At 34.0% G+C, this 24,727-nt stretch overlaps 3 protein-coding genes across 4 annotated transcripts in view; 1 reads left to right on the forward strand and 2 right to left on the reverse strand.

Annotated features, from left to right (window-relative positions):
• The window catches only part of LOC139969980 (uncharacterized), a 121,977-nt gene extending 116,989 nt beyond the window's left edge, over positions 1-4,988 (reverse strand). For both annotated transcript variants that reach the window (XM_071975478.1, XM_071975477.1), the window contains exon 1: positions 4,788-4,988. The gene's annotated coding sequence lies outside the window, so the exon portion shown is untranslated. The remainder of the gene's footprint in view (positions 1-4,787) is intronic.
• Positions 1-24,727, forward strand: part of LOC139969993 (uncharacterized) — a 345,154-nt gene that overhangs the window by 84,947 nt on the left and 235,480 nt on the right. The window lies entirely within an intron of this gene.
• The window catches only part of LOC139969982 (uncharacterized), a 314,878-nt gene continuing 307,573 nt past the window's right edge, over positions 17,423-24,727 (reverse strand). Inside the window, exons 9-11 of the mRNA XM_071975479.1 lie at positions 23,177-23,212; positions 18,101-18,165; positions 17,423-17,641 (exon numbers count right to left, since the gene is read on the reverse strand). Of these exons, the coding sequence (XP_071831580.1) occupies positions 18,103-18,165; positions 23,177-23,212 (99 nt within the window). The 3' untranslated portion in view covers positions 17,423-17,641; positions 18,101-18,102. The remainder of the gene's footprint in view (positions 17,642-18,100; positions 18,166-23,176; positions 23,213-24,727) is intronic.

Raw genomic sequence — 24,727 nt, forward strand, 5'->3', positions numbered from 1 at the left:
CCTGTACCAAGTGTAGCAATCCTAATATGCTACATTAGTAGTTGCTATAGTTTGTTCCCCTGTATCAAGTGTAGCAATCCTAATATTCTACAATAGTAGTTGCTATATTTTTTTCCCCATGTACCAAGTGTAGCAATTCTAATATTCTATGTAAGTATTTGTAGTTTTGTTCCCCTGTATCAAGTGTAGCAACCCTAATATGTTACATTAGTAGTTGCAATATTTTTGTTCTCTTTTTTTTTAAGTGTAACAATCCTCATATTCTACATAAGTAGTTGATATAGTTCTGTTTCCCTGTACGAAGTGTAGCAACCTTTATATTTAATATTATTATTTGCTATATATTTTTCCCCTGTACAAAGTGAAGCAACCCTCATATGCTACATTAATAGTTGCTCTAGTTGTGTTCCTCTGAACCTAATGTAGTAACCCTAACATGCTACATTAGTATTTGCTATAGTTTTGTCCCCCGATATCAAGTACAGCAATCTTTACATGCTATATTAGTAGTTGCTATAGTTTTGTTCCCCTGTATCAAGTGTAGCAACCCTAATATGTTACATTAGTAGTTGCAATATTTTTGTTCTCTTTTTTTAAGTGTAACAATCCTCATATTCTACATAAGTAGTTGATATAGTTCTGTTTCCCTGTACGAAGTGTAGCAACCTTTATATTTAATATTATTATTTGCTATATATTTTTCCCCTGTACAAAGTGAAGCAACCCTCATATGCTACATTAATAGTTGCTCTAGTTGTGTTCCTCTGAACCTAATGTAGTAACCCTAACATGCTACATTAGTATTTGCTATAGTTTTGTCCCCCAATATCAAGTACAGCAATCTTTACATGCTATATTAGTAGTTGCTATAGTTTTGTTCCCCTTTATCAAGTGTAGTAATCCTAATATGCTACAATTGTATTTGTTATAGTTTTGTTCCCCTGAATCAACTGTAGCAATTCTAATATTCGATGTAAGTATTTGTAGTTTTGTACCAAGAGTATAGCAATCCTAATATTTTACATTAGTAGTTGCTATACTTTAGTCTCCCTGTATCATGTGTAGCAATCCTCATATTCTACATTAGTGGTAGCTATAGTTTTGTTCCCATTGTAGCAATCCTCATATTCTACGTTAGTGGTTGCTATATTTTTGTTTCCCTGTACCAAGTGTAGCAACCCTAATATGCTACAGTATTGGAAGTACTTTAGCTTGTTGACGGTATAACATGCACCCACAATTTGATATATGTTCGTGTTACTATGCGTGATGATGCTGTCGAGCACTATTCCCTGTTTACTGTAATTCACGTATATGTGTTAATTGGATGATACTAAGTGTTCCCTTTTCGACCTTCTATCCCATGCATGATGCAAAGTTACACTTAGTAGCAATTGTGACAGCACTAACCAAACTTTCTGTGAAATTCGAGGTTGCTAGAGTTGTAGCTATATGACAATATATATATATATCGACCATAGGAACATCAGCCCATAGGAACATCACAAAATGAAATCTGAGAAAAGAGCAAAGTAAGTTAATGTCTACAACGGGGTTCGAAACAGACCTCTGATCCGAATCCAGCTATCGCTATAAATGTCTTTACTCTTTCCATTGTTTAAAATGTCCAGACATTTTTCGTTATTTGTTTACTTTTTTAAATATTGAATCTTGTCAGCAAGATTTTGATTAATATTAGAGATGTTATCATTGATACACTTTGCAACCTATAGGTCATTTTCAATTCCATTATCATTATATGTAAAAGCTTATAATTATTAACCCGGGCAGAATCCTTTCGTTTTGCCAATGATTTCCTTAATAACATTCCAGTTTTCCTGAGGTCAGTCATTTATTCACAGAATATTGTTTGTAAAGTTAGATTTCTTTGCTACGCGAAAACTGGTTGCCAAATTGTTTTAAAATGGTGTATTTAAGCTTGTTTGAAGGAGTGCAGCTGTAAAGAAATGCTTTTGTAGTTACAGAACGAACACTATCGGAAGTAATCCATGGAACGACTTTCTGAGATCTCTTAATTGTGTGATATTTAAGTGAATAATGTTTACTACAGAAAGAATTAACATATGGTACATAAATTACACTTCCTGTCCTCTAACTATGTATGCCAGTATACTAAATAGGCCTTCACAACATATATCATACAGACACATGATGTCCTCTAATGTTCAAGAATACAAACATTTTAATACCAGTATCTGTCATCTTACTGTATGCAACAGATGCTACATACATTACACTTCCTATCATCTAACTGTATGTGCCAGTATACAAAATAGGCCTACATAAAGTACATTATACAGACACCTGATGTCTTCTAGTGTTAAAGAATACATACATTATAATACCAGTATCTGTCCTCTAACTGTATGAACCATATGCTATATACATTGTACTTCCTGTCCTCTAACTCTTAGTGCCAGTATACTTCATAGGCCTACATAGCTTACATTATACATACACCTGATGTCCACTAATGTTAAAGAATACATACATTATAATACCAGTATCTGTCCTCTAACTGTATGAACCATATGCTATATACATTGTACTTCCTGTCTTCTAACTCTTAGAGCCAGTATACTTCATAGGCCTACATAGCTTACATTATACAGACACCTGATGTCCACTAATGTTAAAGAATACATACATTATAATACCAGTATCTGTCCTCTAACTGTATGAACCATATGCTGTATACACTGTACTTCCTGTCTTCTAACTCTTAGAGCCAGTATACTTCATAGGCCTACATAGCTTACATTATACATACAACTGATGTCCATTAATGTTAAAGAATACATACATTATAATACCAGTATCTGTCCTCTAACTGTATGAATCATATGCTATATACATTGTACTTCCTGTCCTCTAACTCTTAGTGCCAGTATACTTCATAGGCCTACATAGCTTACATTATACAGACACCTGATGTCCACTAATGTTAAAGAATACATACATTATAATACCAGTATCTGTCCTCTAACTGTATGAACCATATGCTATATACATTGTACTTCCTGTCTTCTAACTCTTAGAGCCAGTATACTTCATAGGCCTACATAGCTTACATTATACATACACCTGATGTCCACTAATGTTAAAGAATACATACATTATAATACCAGTATCTGTCCTCTAACTGTGTGCGCCATATGCTATATACACTGTACTTCCTGTCTTCTAACTCTTAGAGCCAGTATACTTCATAGGCCTACATAGCTTACATTATCCATTCACCTGATGTCCACTAATGTTAAAGAATACATACATTATAATACCAGTATCTGTCCTCTAACTGTATGAACCATATGCTATATGCATTACACTTCCTGTCCTCTAAATCTTAGTGCCAGTATACTTCATAGGCCTACATAGCTTACATTATACAGACACCTGATGTCCACTACATAATTTAATATATGTGTATCACGGTACCACGTCTACTCATAATTTACACTGTCAAAGTATTTACAATCATATATATATATATATATATATATATATATATATATATATATATATATATATATATATATATAAAACTGCAGTTTGTGTTGAAAATCCGCTTAACTCTAACTGGTTATAACGTACAATAAAAAGAAGCTAAATAACATCACTAAAATTTGCCAAATAAACGAGGAAATTGGACATTAAAGCGTTTAGTTTATGGAAAAACCAAGATCGTGAACTAGTTGAAAATATTCATTTACCATGTCTGTTTCGGACTTGCTAGATAAAACCTGAACACTGATTGGTTACGAAACATGAATGTGAACGATTCTAGTATAATAACAAAGCCGAAACTTGTTTGTGAAATTTCCGGAATCTGCACTATTTAATGGAGAGTTCATAGTTGCTATGATTCATAAAAAGTGATGTCGTCAGGACCATTTTTTTTCAGGGGGCACTGGTGGGGCACCAATGTCTTCTAGAGAAGGGCAACACAATTAATCACCAATAGAGAAGGTGCATGGTGTTTTAATGCTTTAATGGTGGGACTCGGGGGGGGGGGCATTGTAATTTTGTACGGAGAAGTGCCCCTGCAGCTTGTACTATTGCCTCTAAATGCATGTACCTTAATACAAATTTACATGTCCAGCATATGTTGGTATAGGAACAAGACGAGTGTCTTCAGCAGATGTGGGACAATAGCAAATACAGGACGGACAGTAAGAAAGTCAGGTACATACTGAGTCTAATACTACAGACATGTTTGGTTATCGGATGAAAATAATCCTCTATAACACTATACGAGTTACACTAAACGTGTGTCTAAACACGTAACCGACTGCACTAACGTTCAACTCTTAATTAAAGTATGCTTATTAATTCTCTAATTACAGTACAATGTCACATAGTCACGGGTTGTAGGTACAATGCAATAAATTACAAGCACAAAAGGCCCTATGCAGTAGTTTTCTTGTATAACCCTAACTTAATAAGGTAATATATGTTGTGTTATTCATAGTACAATACAGTTTCTTTACAATATTGTACAGTTTCATATCAGCTTCAGCTTGTATCACGATATAAATATTATAAAACACATGTAAGTATATCATGTATTCATTTCACTATATGGAACAAACTACGTCACGGTCATTTAACATCATTATAGTTAATTGGTCATACGAATCAAACCTACGTTATCTGTAGAAACTAACGTTACCTCGCTCTGCAGTCTAATACTGTGATTTATTTTTATTTTTATAGAATTTGCTAGAAATGGAATTTGTTCTCCTTGATGGTCAATTTAATCTTACCTCTACTCTGATTTTCTCTCCTGGAACTATTTCGTTTGCTTTCCAGACTCTACAATTTGACATTATAAAATGGCGGAACGGTTCATCATGCTTATCCCTGTTACGATGTGGTACAATGTAATCCACAAACACACACAGTATGGAATGAAAAAACATGTCTTCATTACTTCCTGTAGAATCAAAGTATTACGACCCCTGAACAGATAGTTTCCTGTTTTGAGAAGCTTCCATTTATAAATAAATATATATATATATATATATATATATATATATATATATATATATATATATATATATATATATATATATATATATATATAAATATATATATATATATATATATATATATAAATATATATATATATATATATATATATATAAATATATATATATATATATATATATATATATATATATATATATATATATATATATATATATATATATGACCTGTAAAATAGACAATCAAAGACGTGGACTTGAACAAGCAGTAGTGATAAGAATTTAGAAAGTTGTGTATGTAGTATGATATTCCTAGGTATGGTATGATATGGAAGGCTAGACTTAACGAGAATAACATTTGCGATAGTTGCAGCCTTTGTTAATGACTGGAAAGTTCTATACTGCCAGCGTCTTAATCTGAATATTTTCTTTGGGAAGGATTTTAAGTCGACCAGTAAATATATATCCCTCCCAAAATCTCTGTATTCGTAGTTACATTACACAAGGCTAAATAAACAATGTAATGCCTTTCTACGAACTGAATTCGTAACATGTTGTGTTAGGTCCCTCTTTATGATGATCAAGTATATTTTGTTGCAAGTGTACATCAGTAAAGCGACTAAATAGATTTACAATTATGTAGCCTGGAGTCTGCTGTTATTACTGACCTCTAGTCTTACTAAAATTCACGTTATAGGAATAGCTGTGGTGGTAACTTACAAGTCGACTTTTAACAAAATAAAAGTAATATAGCAACCAAGAAATCTTGGTAAACGTACATCTATTAATAAGTCGAGCTTATTGGTACAGTCTTAGAATCCCCGGATCTAGCAACAATTGTAGCAAATGTGTTGATTTTGTTGGGCCGTTGCTTTCAAAATTTTCAAATTGTGGTATCATTTACGATTTGTGCAAACATTTTAAGGATATGTATTATTTAAAGGTGGGCGTTTAAACCCAGTCTTGCAATTACGTGCTGACGAAGTTTCCAAACGTACTGAAAGTTTGGTTTGCCTTTACGACTAATACTCGCAGTGTGATAAAAAAAATAATTCAACGGTTCAGGATTCTTGTTTGCCTGCAACTGAGGACGTCGCTGGGTTTATAGTTCAACGCAGACGATCATTTTCTATGACAAAAATATCTAGCTTTCTGATATCAAAATAAGAATACAAATCATATTAGTTAAACAAACAACAATTTAACAGATTAAGCAAATATGATCTTAAGGTAAATTATTCAAATGCAAATTCTGAAAGTAACATATTGTCGCTATTCTAACGCCAGTGAGCATTTCATTGTGTAACCCGTGATGTTATTTGATAAACGTAATGGAACTGTACTTAATAGGTACTCTCATTTTGAGGTTAATCTGAACGCTTCCCTTCTTGACTTATCACATTGTTTACGTACTCTCGATAAGGAAGTCATTTAGCTACGTAAGTGCTGTCTGAGCGCGATTTCAAAGAAAAGGCGGATATTTAAGGTCAATCGATATAAAGGTTACATTCGTAGTCATATTCAGATTGTGCGCTTGAATCCAGCCAATTCACTTTTATTTTGCATCGACTAAATATTTCATTCATTTCATTTCCTTTTATTTGTTTCTTCACAACTTTATTCACATATTTATATAACATATAACAAGAGAATAGCATTGGTACAGAAAATTTACAATCATATAAATATAAGGAAAATTAGAATGAATAATATTGTGAAAGGAAGTGATGTACAAAAACTCTGGAGAGCTGAACAGGGTACAATACTCCCCGATAGAAATAATGATATAATTAATATATAGACATAGAAACCCCACCCACAAATACATGTTACCTTATTTTCTGCGTATATAATAAGCCGTGTGGATAATAGCATTATTACCATTCTCGGATGGAGTATGGCGTGCTTACCGGAAGTATTAAACACGGAAAGTGACGTTCTTGTGGGGGGTATGACGTGCTTACCGAGAGTGACAACTAGTATTCTTCGATACAGGTGGCAGTTGCCAACAGTGGAATTAAGACCTTCTTTACCGGTTTCGAACCTCTTGCCTTAGAAGCGTAGCTTTACCTACAAACCTGCAGGCGGTGTATTGAACCTGATATCCAGTACTCATTAGTTCTCTGACGGTTGGTTCCAACATGGCCAACGGATTACTATTGTCAGTTTGAGTTAACATTTTTTATTGATAATTGAATGGATGCTAACAACCCTTTTGTTTTATTTCTCTGTTTCTCCAATAATTAACAAAACACTACTTTCACTGAAATATTGTTAGTCAAGCAGCGTCCAAAGTGCATCCTATTAGCTTATCGTAGCTATATTTATTGCAAGTGGTTCGGTCTGAATTACATTTGCAATCCCAGGAATGCATATATACGATTAAGAAAATGAAATTGGTACACATTTGTTTTGCAATACTATATAGATGCACTCCACGATAGTGCTAAACATTTTAACTGAAACACTGCATTTGCAAACACTGTGCCAGGCGATGACTATATGGTCTTTTTCCTTTCCTAAATGGTTTGAATAATAATGACAAAATACTAATACTAACATATAATGGTGAATTCCAGTCACATAATTAGATGCACGTTCCAACTTACATACGTGGCCAAACGTGTATTTTTCTTTTCTTTTCAAGGACCTATTATTTGAAGGATAACTGTTGACGTAATTTCAGTATCTGCACATCTGTCCAAGTCCATCATATCACAATTTCTTCATTAAAGGATTAGATGATAAAGATGAATGTTTTTCTTCTTTTTGGGGGGTCAAATTAAAAGACCTTCATGGCCGGGAAAGAAAATTGATTATGACGATTAGAAACTTTTCCAAAATGAATCAGGGATAATTATTTTTGTCGAAAATATAAATAGTTGTAATTATATATAAGAATTTAAAAGATAAAATCAGTCCATAACTTCCATTAACAAATAATAATATGGCGTAAAACAATTTGTGTATTTATTTGGATATAGAAAAGCAAAGTACTACAAAAACAAAATGTATAATATTCTTATTAACATCTGCGTATCGTTCATAATGTATACGATTGATACTATATCATAGTTAGTAATTTAGACTGATAGTTTGTGACGATTAAATATTTAACGGTTGTCATATTTCATACATTTACGTTGACATTGTAAGTCTATTTCACACTACCACAGACCCTACACATCTAATATAGACAAGTAGTCATATATATTTAATCAGCTGAATGTATCTATTGTATACTTTCTTTAATTTATATCGCGTGACTACTTGACTCTATATCATCGTTAGTAATTTAGACTGAGAGTTTGTGACGATTAAATAGTTAACGTTTGTCATATATCATATATTTACGTTGTTTGACATTGTATGATTATTTCACACTACCACAGACCCTACACATGTAATATTAATATACAGGTAGTCATATTCATATAATCAGCTGAATGTATCTATTGTATACTTTCTTTAATTTATATCACGTGACTACTTAACTCCCTACTACCTTCCTATACCCCCACCAATGACAACACTATCTGAATGCCGTCCACCATTTAATACACTTTCTTTCTTTAACATTCTAACTTTTTTTTAACTATTTCACACCTCCCTTACCTCCCACCCCCCTCCCCAAAAAACAAATAACATGTATAATATAAACAGGCAAATAGTCATATTTAAGTAATGACCTATTCATATCAATGGCTCTTTCTTCAATTGTCACTGAATGAAGTACTTCACCCTACAACTCTCTCCTGATACCACCAACTGTACCCCTCTCTTCTGAGAGTATATATATTTGACATCATTTTTTGAATTTTCTCTTTAAATAACACCCGTCCCGACAACATGTTCTTATTTTTCACATTACTTTTTGAAACAAATGTATAGGCAATTACAAGAAAAATACACTTTACTGAAGAAAAGAAAAAACACCCCAAGTATTTCAACGAAATTTCAACGATATAATATGACTCCAACAAGGCAAACATTACTATAATGTCCATTTGGATGCCAACAAAATCAGTAAGTCATTGCATCGCCGTGTGTTTAAGTAGTGAAGTCTTGAAAATAATGAGGGCGCTTTGCGTTATACTGCAAAAAGCCAGATCATTTGTACGTTTGCATATACATACATTGTGCATTCGACTTTGAAATTGAATTTGATTTTACCCGTTTTTGTGAAAGAGTAGGTGTACTTTGCAAAACAGAGACATGTTATGGCGACCAGACTGGTAAGTACTTTACTCCTGACTTAAGAATCAAGTCTGATTTTTTGTATCGCATCTAATGACTTGAATAAGTCGAGTGTTTTGTGCAACTTTTAATATCCGGAAGTGTAATTTTATCTAAGAGGCACATGGCAAACATTTTTCTTGCTTGCATTATTTTAGTGCTCCACTCAGATATTGTCATAGTTGTCCCTTGAAAATGTAACCCTCCCCACCCCCCCCCCTTCCGCAACTTAATTTGTGTAATACTTCCATATTAGTCTGTGCATGCAGGTCTGAGAAATAATGTTACAAATTGGGTAGTAGTTTATGCAAGATTACATATCCCACCAAGGGGCAAGGCTACGTACATAAACATAAGTTAGGCTACGCCTATTTCCTAGTACTGAAATATTAGTGATACGTCCATGATATCATAACCGTCATCCCATGTTATTGTAGCATGTGGATCTATCGTTAGGTATACATTTTTTAAGTAAAATGAGGTGGTGATAATTTTTTTCACTAGGCTTTTAGTCATATCGCATTCAAAAGGACAGCCGGTCTAGGGGCCTGGGCTAACTATATCCAGGGTCCAGTGAATTACAATACAGCAGCTGGGCAGACGACACTAGTAAAGTAATTATATTCCTATGTAATTGCTTCTACTAGCGCTTCCTAAGAATTACCTGTGAAACTACAATCCACTGCTACATTTTTCACGATTTTGGCACCCAAGTGCAGCACGCGATATCACCATTTCGAGTGATTAATGTCAACTTTATCACTTTAGTTATTTCAAAGACGTAGTGTTTGTATTACGCGCCGTTACTGTCTTGCCGTACAAGCAAAGCGCCACCAGTTAAATGGGTGGCTTCAGTATATGTCGCATGACGTCATTCTCCCTACTTCAATTTCTCTGGGTGATGCATATCTTATGCACCAACAATTGATCACGGCGTCATATATGCTAGTGTGATTAGATTTACAGCCACCCCCCCCCCCCCCCCACACTTCCATTTCCTATTTTGAACTTCGATGTGTGTTCTGTTTTATTTGTTTATTAAATTATTGATTATTATCAGTACTTTGACTAATTAAACACCTAAAACATGGAGCAATCATCTCTTGCTAAGGATGAATTGTCACAATCTGTTAGATGGCGGCATACCGTAAACCGCGGTGTTAATGAGACGATATATCTATTTTACTGCAAGACCACAAAATTACTCTATGAAGGATGAAAGAAGCCATTTATATTACTGCCAGACATCAACATAGGTCAATGTTACGACCTTTAGAAACTGAGTCAACGAGAGTGAAAACAAGAAAGGATTGAAATCTATGTTGAAACAAGTCTATGAAGCAAAACTTCAACTCCACGACATAAAATAAAATAGAATCGGATATCGTCATCGATGTATAATGAACATTCTCAGCAAATTTACAATTTCTTTTGCAGACGGGCGTGACGAAGTGTTACCTAACAAAGGCCGCCAAAACATGTAAACATATATTGATAAGCATTATGACGTTGTCAATACACAGAAACAGTCATACGTGGTATCCAGTCAGTTGAGGACGAACGGGGACTCGGGAAAGGACATTGTACGGGAGAAATGAATTCAGTAAGAATATATAGTGGCCAGGGGTAACGGTATCGGTAGGGAACCCACAAGGAACATACCTCCCCACTCCCACCCCCTGGTTGACGCGTGCAGACACGTCAATGGTCAACACAACCGGATATTGATAAGGAAATATCTTCGCAAGGAGTAAAATTTGATTTCTTTAAGAAAAAAAACAAGGAAAATTTAAAATAGTTTAAAATCCCGCCTGGAGATGATTAATATATTGCCCAAAATACGCTAGAAAATCAGATAATGGTCACATTGAGAAATATATTTGCGATCATTTCATTATACACTCTTGAATATTTTGTAATAAGGTGGAGTTTTAGAATCTTTCAAAAAGCATTGAACTTGAAAAGAAAGTTATAATTAAAGACTTACAGAGCGTTATCAACACTTTTATTAGGACAAGAATATTTGTTATTCCAACCGCAACTATACAAGCCTCACCTGTTTTGAGATTTTCTGTGTAGCCATAACCTTCTATGTGATCTTGATGCAGGACAGAAAAAGAGTAAGAGGTTGATATTACAAGTTAGTATATAGACTACATGATACATAGAGATAACACTGTTGACAATATTTTTCTGATTAGTTTTCTTTAATTGCTTCCATTGATATTACAACATCAATACACATCACTAATCTCATGATAAGAGTCTACGATATGAACTTATGATATAGTAACATATAAATGGGATGAATATGTTGTAATTGTATCACAATGAGAGGCCAGGATCGACTCAAAGGGAACAAGTGTGTTTGGTTGTAAAAATTATTAATTGTACTTACATACAGAAATACGTAAGATACTAAAACAAAAATACAAAATAAAGGGATAATTATTTCCTTGGAAATATCTAATATCATAAACAGATAGTGCAACGCAGTGTTTTATTCCACATTTATATGTTAGTCGGTTTTTGCAGTTTTGTAAACATATTCAGTTATGCAAGGACGGGGCTTGGGTTATATTGGTACACTTTATGACTTCATAATATCCAGTTGCGTTAAAGCAAATACGACAAAAACTGAATTACAATGAAGAGATCATGAATATTCAATAATTGTCAACCAGCATCATTAATTAGAAGAAGCAACATAACGATATAAGAAGATGAAAAATATGTATGGAGAGCCGATCATTGCATTTAAGGTTCATGTTAAATATACAGAACATTATCTTCGTTACTTTCATGTTAAACTCTTACTATAATACGTCAGTCACGTGTTCCTATTGTCTTCAAAGAAACACCATTAGAGATCATACTAATGGAACAAGAACTGTTTTGAAAAAACAAAACATGGCATTGTTAATAATTAATGTCTAAGACATTGTTTTAGTTTGATTTTGAGTAACAGAATCAATGGTATAACGGTAGACAGCAAGTCATTGTTATTATGATAACATTTAACAATATTCTTCTAATATTCGCGTGAGTAATATCAAAGATTAATTCATAATATAGACAAAGGAGGAAAGAAAGAAAGCAATTACATCTTGAAAAAAGTAAAATTAATAAAAGGATGAAGTAGAATGCAACCTAACAATTAATGACTAAATATAACAATAATTAGAGCAAGTATTAGTTTTTAGTATTTTAGTATTTAAAGAAATAAAGAAGATCTGAAATAAAATGAAACCAGTAGAATCATTTATAAGGCGAATTAAAATAACAATGAAAAGAACAGAATGAGAAGTATATACTATACAGAGTCGATCTTTTCATTTAAGAATAACTTGATTTATAAATAAATGATCAACTTTACTACGCCAAAATTATGTTATGATAAAACAATAACTGTTTGGCGTTCTGCTTATAAACCTTATAAAAAGAGACTGTTAATGAAGCAATTATTGAAAATAAAATGAAAAAAGTAAAACTTATTCAAATATACGAGTCTTGTATCTTAACAATAATTCAAGAATCGATACCTCCAAAATCAAATATGTTTTTTTTTTTCATGTGTAAGTGACCTAAGGTGACTTGCTCGTCGATAGCTTACCTATCATATCTTAGTAAATATGATCGATAGCCTACCTATCACGTAATATTAAAATGATCGATAGCTTACGTATCACATACTATTAAAATAATCGATAACTTACCTTTCACATACTATTAAAATGATCGAAAACTTACCTATCACATAATATTAAAATGATCGATATTTAATATGATCGATAGTTTACCTATCACATACTATTAAAATGATCGATAACTTACCTATCACATAATATTACAATGATCGATATTTAATATGATCGATAATTTACGTATCACAAAATTTAAAAATGATCAGTAACTTACATATCACATAATAATAAATATGTTAATTTGTTTACCTATCACATCATATTAAAATGATCGATAGCTAACCTATCAAATAATTTAAAATGATCGATAGCTTACCTATCACATAATATTAAAATGATCGATAGCTAACATATCACATGATATTAACTATGATCAATGCTTACCTATCACATAACATTACAATGATCGATAGCTTACCTATCAGATACTATTAAAAATGAACGATAACTTACCTATCAGATGATGTTACAAAGATCGATAGCTTACCTATCACATAATATTAAATATGATCAATTGCTTACCTATCACATAACATTACAATGATCGTTAGCTTACCTATCATTTAATATTAAATATGATCGATTGCTTTTCTATCACATATTATTAAAATGATCGATAACTTACCTATCAGATGACATTACAAAGATCGATAGCTTACCTATCACATGATAGTGCAATGATCTCTATCTTACCTATCACATGATATCGATAGCTTATCTATCACATGATTATAAAATGATCAATAGCTTACCTATCATGTAATATTAAATATGATCCATAGCTTACCTGTCACATAATTTTAAAATTATCGATAGTTTACCTATTACATACTATGATAGTGATCAATAGCTTAGCTATCACATAATAGTTAGTATGATCGATAGTTTACTTATCACATCATAGTAAATGTGATCAGTAGCTAACCTATCACATAATATTACAATATTCGATAGCTTACCTAACAAATACTATTAAAACGATTGTTGGGTTTGATTCTCCTTTAGTCTCACAAACAAATGGACACTTTAAAAGATTCATTAACATGAAAAAAGGGAAATAATAAAATTTAAAAATGAAACACAGAGAGCATACCATTGTATTAATGTTTACTTAATGTACAGAACATTATCAGCGTTATGATCATATTCAAAATTCTTAAATTTTGTAAGCTCACATGATCGTATGGTCTTAACAGACAAGGCTTTATTGAGGACTATAATAACAACGGAAGGTAAATAAAGACGATAAAATACTAACAAGAGTCCAACGGTCACTATGGTTATTTGAATAGTGGAATAATAAAGTGTAGTAACCAACACCCAAATATCCAACATGTACCCGCTGTTAACCAAAATTATATTCCAAGTTTGGATATGATCTGATTTAAGGTTGTGGAATTATTTGCAAGTTTAAATTATTGGCACCTCCCCAAAAATTGAACCCAACGGAATAGTGCGCTCAAATGGTTCAAAAAATAATGGGCTTCACAAATTCAGGCCCAAAGAATGTACCCCAAAATGCATGTGGGGTGGTGATAAAAGTTGGGCCCTGTCAGCGTAAAAATGTGCCTGAATTTTTTTGGGATTTGTACATGTACCAGCTATTAACCAACAACTGTATACCAAGTCTGGCTACAATCTGAATTCTTGTTGCGGGGTTATTTTTATGTAAAACTCCTTAGGTGTAATCCAATAATCTCATTAATATTCATAAGGTCAACGCCAAAACAATACTCCTTCTCACTATGAAACATCTACATAAAGCAAGTATGAAAAGTATCCATTACTCCGTTGGAAATGTACATCCAATATTTCTTTTTCAAAATGAGGATTTAATAAAATTTTGAATATACTACAGTCATTTGGGTATTAATATCTTCAAATCCCCGAAAACAAAGTTGTTACCCTGTACAATACAATATCATATCAAGAAAATTAAACATAGGAATAAACAGAACATTTGCTATCAGTGTGCTGTAACTATGACGTCACACCTGTTTGCTTCAGGTTCACTTATATTACAAATTGTGACAATTTCAGCTATCGATATCTCGAAAATTCAAGGTAGGAATTGGATGCTTATTATATGATTAGTCAAATAAATTTTCCCCTGAGCTATCCTTTTAAGATTTGTCACGTCATCATATTGTCTTCATGTTAACAACGATAAAACATTGGAACAGAAAGAAATGAAGAAATGCTGGCTTAGAACAAACATATCACAGATATTAATAAATATCACCTCTAAGTTCTCGTAGATCGATTTTAATAACACAATGATATTGTAGATAACCAATGAATGTCATTTACTCTTAACATTGACACAATTAATGTGAATCTACTCGTGTGAGATTTAAGACATTACGTAACCGATACGTCACAGTTTAATTCAAATTAGTAAAAGTAGGAACGAAGAAAACCACAGAAAAGTTGAATCACGCAATCCTAGTTACTGAGTGTATGTGGATACAGTATGTACAGATTTTATCCAAAGCATTCCAAACATGTCTGCTTCAAATTAGTTTATGAGTATTAACAGAATTAGGCGTTTATTTAATGTTCTAAGTAGTAAAGTGCTTGTCGGGGAATGAGGTGGGGGTGGAGATCGAAGATAGGGGTCTGGAGTTGGGATGAATCAAATCATTACACACAATTGGACCAATGAAGGGTGTTACACCCTGCACCGAGGAGTGCATGGAGGCTGAGAACAGGTCACCAGCAATACTTGACTAGGGATACACGAGTAAGTGAAACCTCTTTCTTCAGTTACGCAAGTAACAAAGACTTTGTTACATAATGGGGGAAAAAGAAAATTAAAAGAGAATGCACATTACAGTTTGATTCCCATTATACAATAAGCGTGCTGGCGGTGATGCAAATGACTAATATATACAATTACTTGGTCACCAATGTAGAGGGTACGTCATTTATCCCCTCCTACATCTGCCCCCCCCCCCCCGCCCATCCACATACACACAAATACTAAGATATGGATGTATAGTCTCATATACTGATGACGTAGTGGTTTATGGATGACGTCATTAGAACCTTGATTGGTTCTTAGTAATTTGATGTTGGCTTGAAGAGCAAACACATTTAGAGTAAAAAGAGAAACTAAATGTGAACAGTAATGTAGGTAATAAAACGTAAGGAATGCCTTGTTGTACACTTTACAATACAATGTAGCATGTATGGTCATGCAATGTATCGAATCTTTGATTGGAGTTCTGTGTAGTATTTGGAGTTATCAACACTTTACCAAGTTAACCTAATCTCTTGATAGGATGGAGTAGGAATTTACTAAACACCCCGCTCCCTTCTCCGAATATAAAAAAACCTAGCAATAAATTTAAATTATGTACGCTGCCTGTGGTAAACCCCGTCTGAAAGATGGGTAATATCGTGGACGAGATTATCATAGTTACTCATTCTTTCTAACATGTACTTCGCTTTTATTCTTTTTGTTTTAAATTTTACTGAGCTAAATTCAAAGACATAAGTAGTCAATTTGTTAATTGTTTCTTCAACTTGATAATCAATGAAGTCATCATACTTTTTAATTAGTTGGCGAAAATGAGGGCGCTGTCTCTCAATATAAGATAGATCTTGATCAGTGAAGCATATACATCAGAGTCAGAAATGGTCAAAGGATAACATGTATCTCCCCATCGCCTGCCCCTCTAGTCCTCCGAACGACAGCAACGTGACTTCCAAAACATAAAAGGTAACATTTGTACACTTTAGCGCACAAAACGAAGTTGTTGAATATGAAGCATATTAAAGGATGACTTTAAGCACAACATTAGTGTTGTTATGTCGTAGACCATTGGCTTTCAGTCTAGGCTGCTTTTGCTATAACATTTTGTTGAATTTTGAGACAAGATACTTTGAACAGCTGAGTTAAAGGTAACTGGTCTATATAATATAATACGGAGACAGTTATGTCAGTTCATCAAATACAACACAAAACACAATGGGATGAGAGACTTTTATGTCCTCAAATAACATGTTAACATTGAAGTACAAATTCTACACGGACAAATGTTGTTGAAATCATTTAAATATGATTTGGTGTAAGAACGAAATTACAAAACTTGATTTTGTTGAGTTATTCAAATGTATAAACCACATAATTGACATGAATATTTAGGCCTGTACTAAGGGGTTGACGTCATCATCAATTTAGCATTAAAGGAGTTTCCAGACATTTATCTTACCAAACCAGAAAAGCTGAAGAAACATTAATAACACTCCTTTTTTTTGTACTATAAAATTTAAAGACTGAAATTCCGAATAAAGTAATCCTTTAAACAAAATGTAAATTGAACAGTAATCTTTCAAATTTTACTTATTTCTTGGATATGTATTTATTAATACTATTTTACATTTAATCTCTCTACAAGATCCATTCACAATGAATGTAAAAGTGTTTACGAAGTCACCATGCCATTGTCTTGAGAATATAAGCACAATCATACGAGACTAGTTCGACGTGTATTATACTGGAGCTCTATCTGGCGCTGTTTGTAGTATTTGGGAGATGTTAACAGTTTACAACCTAAATCTTTATTAGATCCTTCCTCACTGAAATTACTGCCATCGTTTTGAGGATTGAGTGAATGACGTCACAGTCCTGCTGATGATTGGCATCGCCAGATGAATATACATCTTGCATTGAGCTTTAATGTAAAACTAAAATGATATATATTAGTTAATATTGTTATCATATTAAATTATTAGTAGAATAATGGGGAAGTGATACCTAATGAACCCCCTTCCCCCGGAAAAAGCGTCAGCAATACCATAACATAACAATTAATTTTACACACCAGCTTAACAAAACACCGTGGCACGGGAAACAAGCGAACAATGTTTCTGATAATGGAAGTAACTTATCACTCATTTCCATACATTTAATCAGGGATCAGCTTTGTTAATGAAATATATAATAAAACCAATTATAGTTGAAGCAAATGATATTAGTGACCATATAAAATTAGATAATCACAGACATAGGAATACAAATTCTGGTTATTGATAGAGATTTATTCTAATAAATTAAGATTTTACAATTAAAAATAGCAGACAATCACTGTTAACAAATACAATGTTAAATACTAAGGTAGAGAGTATTCAGCTGTATTGACTTACAGTTAGTTGGACATTGCCCGGTTGAAGTTCGCCAAGCTACACTGGTAACTCGTGTCATGGAATCCCTAAACAAGAGGACAAGTATAAGTAATGAATATGTATAAGATAACACAGAAACAAAGACAATGCAGTTATAGTTAAATGTTGTAAATCATCACATGCATCCATATTAAAAGTGTTATTTCAGATAAATCGAGTCATGTAACACAACACTTTGCATGATTCAAATGTCTTGGAAATTGTTGTTCCTGTTCACTTTTACTATTTCAGTTATTATTTTAGGGATTCCTAACGAGTACGTCTTGCGAATATTTCGTTACTGAACATAATATACACATGAAGGCTTAATCCATAAAACCATGGTCACCTATGATGTGGTCGCTCTGATTCCATGCTTGAAAGGAATTGTGAAGATTGAATTCGATAAAAAAGTTATACTGTTTGCTTGAAATATTCCAAATAAGTATATAAATAACAAAATGAATATCATATGTCAACCCATATTGACTCATAGCACGAGGATATAATCCTTTCTCAATCTATAAAAAAAAAAGATTTATGTGTAAAACAGTATTACTGTACAAGAATCAGTTCACTTATCGCCACACCCCATCCTCTTCCCTGCCGGTAACCATCAAATGACCCTATCCAGGGGATTTCCCTTGATATCACGATGACTCAATCGATGCATCCCAATGTACTATCACACATTGGTGCGATGCAGGGAAATGTTCCGTCCTGTTTATAAGCTGATCTCGTCTAGCTGAGTAGCCATTTTCAATTATATTGCAAAGTTTAACATTCTCATCATTATGGAAGTTCGACAATCCCTTTCTAACATTAATTTAATCGTTACAGAAACATATCCAGGTCACTCAGCTCTCATTATGTGCTTTTCTTAACAATTCACAAATGTTGGAGACAAATCAAACTGGACATTGACTCACGTGATTTTGCAATAGCAAGGTGAGAGTTCAAGAGATGGTGACGAAGGCAGCATTCTTAGGGTGTTAAAATGACCAGTTTACTCCATTCTGAAGGTAAACTGATCCATAAACGTGGTTTATATATTTCCAGCTGGACCCACCCCTCTCCCTTCTTCCTCTAGGACTTTGAAACCAATCGTAACATTTTTGTAAAAGTTAAGTAAAATGTTGGGTAGGCCGTGTCACTATATGACGTTCCTTTACTAAGAAAATTCCCTGAATTAATCATTTTTGACATATAACGGGATAGTTATTTTAGTTGCTTCTCTTGACCATGCTAGACCGGGTTCTGCTTTATGTTTTGTTCTGACGGAACTTGTGTTATCATAGGCATATTTTATCTTCAGTGGAAAGCTATGAACGCCGGTGCCTTTCAATCATAAGGTCCCGAGTTCGAGTCACACCAAGATTAATGAATGTCGTCCAGTTACAGACAATTCATAATAATGAACGTTAAATATGAATATAAGAGACTGACTTCGGTCAGCTTGCGGCTTTGATAAGCCAATGATGGCTTATTTGCGAGTTCCTGCTTGCAGGAGGATCTAAAATACATATATGAACAGTTTAGGTGTTAATTATTAATGCATATTATAGTGCGAAAGACAGAGTCTTTCTTGCTGGCGTTACTTTATTTTCCAAAACTATAATTTAATCATCGATAAATCCTTAAAATGTATTAACTAGTCTAAATAACCATCCCAATAACACCAGGTCAGAGATGAACGGTAAAAGGGGAAGGGGCGGGAGTGTTGGACCCAGACCAATGTTCAAGGGTACTGAAAGCACTGCCATGTGAATGTTCCACTGTCAAGAGCCCGCTCAATACCCATGGCTAGTGGTCTAGTTGGAACCGGAGACACATTGCCTAAGAAGCCTTAAAAAAACTTCTGAAATTAGGTTTTAAAAGTATTCGATGCATCCCGGGACCCCAATGCGAACATAAACACAACTATAGTGATAGAAAATCACTGTTCCGAAAAATAATTCGCGATCATAATAGACTCCTGTACCCTCCCCGAAGCATCTGCGCATCTCTTGTTACCAAAGAACCGTATTATGGAAACCTGTTAGTTTGCTGGTAGTAACAGTTAGACTTGATCTCGTTTTGTTTTTGTTGAGAGAGATTAGAGAGATGGGAGAGATGGGAGAATTTGAAGATATAGTAATAGTGAGTTAAGAAGAGACAACGATATGTTTTGTTTGGACAAAGAGGATCAACATGAAAACCTAGTCAAAACAAGAAATTGAAAGCCAGATTACTTTCTTACAAGTCCGGAACGATGAACGAGATATCAAGATACTTGGAAGCTGTAACACATTGTAGACAATACGCACTGCAAACACGTTTGGTGTCACGTGATGCAAATTATTTGACAGATTTATGTTTTATTTGCTCGTTTTTCGCTCTATTGTTTTGACTTTACAATGAACGTGAATCCAGCGTTAACCATATTATATGAGTCGCATATTTAATCAAAATGAATGTCTCGTAAAACACGAATTACCTACTTTTATTGTTTACTATATTGTTAGTTTCTCTGTACAGTATCAGTATAGCGTTTCATAATTCAAAATGAAAGGTAATCCGGACGTTGAAGGGTGAAACTGACCGCTGTTTATGAAAGTATTTTTAAAGTTTTGGCGGTTAAATGTTCGACATCCAAGGGCAATTTGCTTCCTTTATCCATCAAAATAGCTATAGATCTAAGTAATTAATTAATATTGTTCCTGTATCTCCATGGTTACACCTTACCGTTTGGTCCAATATTTCTACAGACCCCATATGTCAAGATGTATTACAACGATTCTACTATGAGTGACTTCTTAACTTCGCCGAAGAAAGTTGGTGGACAAAAGACGTCCATGAAGAGGGATGAGGTGGTGTTAATATAACTTTTTCATCTAACTTTGGGTAACATACTCTAGTTTTAAACAACTTAGTCCGACGAATCCTCCCTTGCTCCCACCGCCTTGAAACAATGGAACTACGAGCCGCTAGTTTTCTGCCTTTCAGGAGAAATACTTCATCACGTCAACTTATCCGTCGCATGCATGGTGAATAAACACACCCAATTTCCCTTAGTAAAATTTCGTAAATACAGTGCGTTATGTAGCAGTAATACACCTTAGCTGCAAGTGTACGCTGACGTCGTATTTGAAAATAATTTAAATGAGACCTACGAGGAAAGATAAAACGTGCCTTGAAATCAGCTTTTATGTTCAATCTGAACAAACGTTGACATTATACTAAACGCCCATAACAATATTACTTGTTAGCTGGATAAGTCAGACATATAACGTAACAAATTGAATTAAAAAGCAAAATAGAACCTCCTTAGTTGGTGTTATATGTGTCAATTTTTTGTAAATGTGCTTAGGCAACGACATGTTAATGATCAATGTTTTCATTTATTTTCCAAAATAAACTTTCATGTAGAGGAAAAAATATGTATAATTGTAACTCATTGCTAGCTCATTTGACTAACATTAGAAAGGTTTTGTACAATATTCAGAAATTGGCTTTCATTTTGCAAAAAAAAAACAGACTAAAAACCACCGTAAAGAAATTAACTGTACCAGGTTGTGCTAATAAATAGTAAATTAATTGAGATATGAACCAGCGTAAACCATCTCGAAATCTTACTTGAGGCTTTGAACTGACACACATTTGGGAAGTATATTGATCAATAAATGTATTTTTTTAGTTTATGTTGGAAGAGAGTCAACTCTCATGCACGCAGCTTTATCCAAATCACTATAGTGTCGTTAGCTACATACGCCATTGCTATCATGTCTTTTATATAAGCGGACCCGAAGTGGAACTTGATTGATGCACCCCTCCTACATGTAATCCACTCTGTAATGGATTACGGTATGACGTCATCACTCAGTCACTAAAACATCAACCGTTCATTACTACTAGTTTCCTTATATGTCATATAACAACAGTTCGCTACCAGATAGTGATTTTATGACACAGTGTATATGCTCTCGTTTCACCATAATTCATGATGCTATCACCCAACGGATACCCTCCTAAACCATCCCCAACTCCTCCCCGACCCCAGGGAATGATTTTATTATATTAAAAAATACCGGAATAGAGATTTATGGTAGATTTGAGTATATACTTCTACAGTTAGCCCTTTGAGTGTAGAGAAAACTGTTACCCTATAAAAGTGAGATTACAAATGTTTATTTTTTTATATCAGTTCCTTTCACGGTTAATAAACTGTGGAAAAAATGTCAGGGAGAAATTAATGAACAAAGGATTTTCTACAAGAAATTTAAAATATCTTCTTGATACTTTTTGAATTGCTCACGAATTATGATATGCACTACAGCAGAGTGAAATAAAATAATCATGAAGCATCTGCCGGTGGGAGGGGGGGGGGGGCGGATTGACAGTTTAAAAGTTATATTCCAATATTGTGTGAGGCTTGTAACACACCATAACACCTGACTAAACTTATTTTAAAGTCTATCCGTTTCTTTGTTTATCATTTCTTTGACTGTGTGTGCGGAAGGAAGATTATTTTGGCCGCATCTAAACTTGACATTGAGAACAGTGCTATCACCAGTACGAGGCATAAACTTGTAACTGGCCTATCTGAATTCCCTGTTCGATACACGACAATGATAAATCTTTCCCCCTGATGAAAAAGAAAGTCTAATACTCTTTTGTCCAGGCGCGTAGCCAGGAATTTGCCAAGGGAGGGACGAAACTGTAGATTCGGCATTGCAAACTATCTAAGCGTAGCGCCACCATGATTGGCGCGAAGCGTACAAGAAAATTTTGGCTGTAAATGCCTCCCAGATCGCCGGAAATGGCACTACCCATGCCTTGTAAGTTGCATCTTAGCATTTTCTCTTTTGAAGATACTAGCGATATCATAAAAACCTTTAAAAATTTTGTAAAAAAATATGCTCAAGGGTGGGGGGAGCGGCTACCCCCTTCGCCCCCCCCCCCTTGGCTACTCACCTGCTTTTGTTTTATTTCTTTGTTCAACATTAATTAATACCTCTTTGTTTGTTATTAACATTACCGTTACTAATTAACAGGAATATGAATATTTGTCTCTCTTACCTCTTCTCCTGGAAGATTGCCCAGTCCGTCACAGGCCTGAAAGGAAGAGAAATATTATATTTCATTAGATTTTGAAATGGAATTTCAGGAAAATATAATATGGCGAAGCAAACAATGTATAAGTTAGAATGATATCTCTTCAAAAATATCGCAGTAAATTATTCCTGGCAGGTAAACACACATATGCATTGAACACACTAAAGTCAATAAAGGAGACAGACTCGTCAATGTAAGATGCACGGACTTAATAACATTAATATAAACATCAGCTTTGAAGGGAAGACATACTGTAGTTAGTTTTAAACCCGTCATCAAACACTGAGTGACGTCATCAAACACTGAGTGACGTCATCAAACATTGAGTGACGTCATAATGACCAACTTCTCACTGAGATGATCAGATGGATACAATGGGCAACAGAGAAGATGACGAGTAGGGAAAAGAGGGCAGTATTTAAAGATAGGCCCCAGAACATCGTTGTCAGAAAAGAACAAATCCTTGCTTAGTCCACAAAGCAGCATATTGGTAACAACCCCCCCCCCCCCCCTTCGTCTAAGATGGTCTGTTTCTATCGTATTGTTAGTAGTGTAAAGATATCCATCAAAGTTTTGGAAATGTAGTTGTCTGGTCAAAATATACAAATAAGAGACACAGTGGGATAATTAAATAGATATGTTAACAATTTAAACATTTCACTAAATATAATAAACCTTGCACAAATTTGTTTCATTTCTAAATTTACCCTGTCTATGTATGTTCAATTGGAAGTTTGTACATGCGCACAAAAGACGTTTCTTGATAGTTAAATAAAATCTTAAGTTTAACACCTTTGGTTGAACTTTAATGCAGTCACCTCTAGTTTGATTTTCCTTGCATGTTAAAATACATCTAGTTGATGAAATCTCCCTAAATAAAACACACTTGTTTCTTTGTTTCAAGTTAAAACCAGAGCTGCCGTTTCATTTATAAGCCTACTTGGACCCACATATTTATGTCAGTCACTCTAATCTAAATAACTTATAACATATAATCAATAGGAATCCCTCAAATCCCATTGCAACTGACACTATTAGAACGAGTAACATTTACTATAACTTTGCTGCGTACAGTGACGTCACAACGTTAAGATTCTAGAGATGAAAATTATGCATCGATATTTTCACCAATAAAACATTTTTGACTGATTAGTTGTGATGCTTTTTAACAAAATTCAGAAGCAATATACGGCACGGGCTTAAAATATATTTATATCCGTGACGTAGTATCTTGAAACAAAAACTTATTCATGTGCGTGCTCATTTTCAACATTGTGTTCGTATACAGCGTCACATAATACGTGTCTACAGTTATTTGGTTACCATGGTATCTAGACAACAGAACGAAGCAGTAGTATAATTGCCCGCCACACACTAACTGGTATTATGGTCTTGTTGTGTAAATGTGCGTGGAAAGTGATTAATCACAGCTCCACCGAATCATCGGTAATGATTTACACCACAGAGAGAATCTGGTGCCACTAAAACAAAAATATTTGCAAGATCTTCTTCTAC

This window comes from Apostichopus japonicus, chromosome 7, assembly GCF_037975245.1.
Source record: "Apostichopus japonicus isolate 1M-3 chromosome 7, ASM3797524v1, whole genome shotgun sequence".
Lineage (NCBI taxonomy): Eukaryota > Metazoa > Echinodermata > Holothuroidea > Aspidochirotida > Stichopodidae > Apostichopus > Apostichopus japonicus.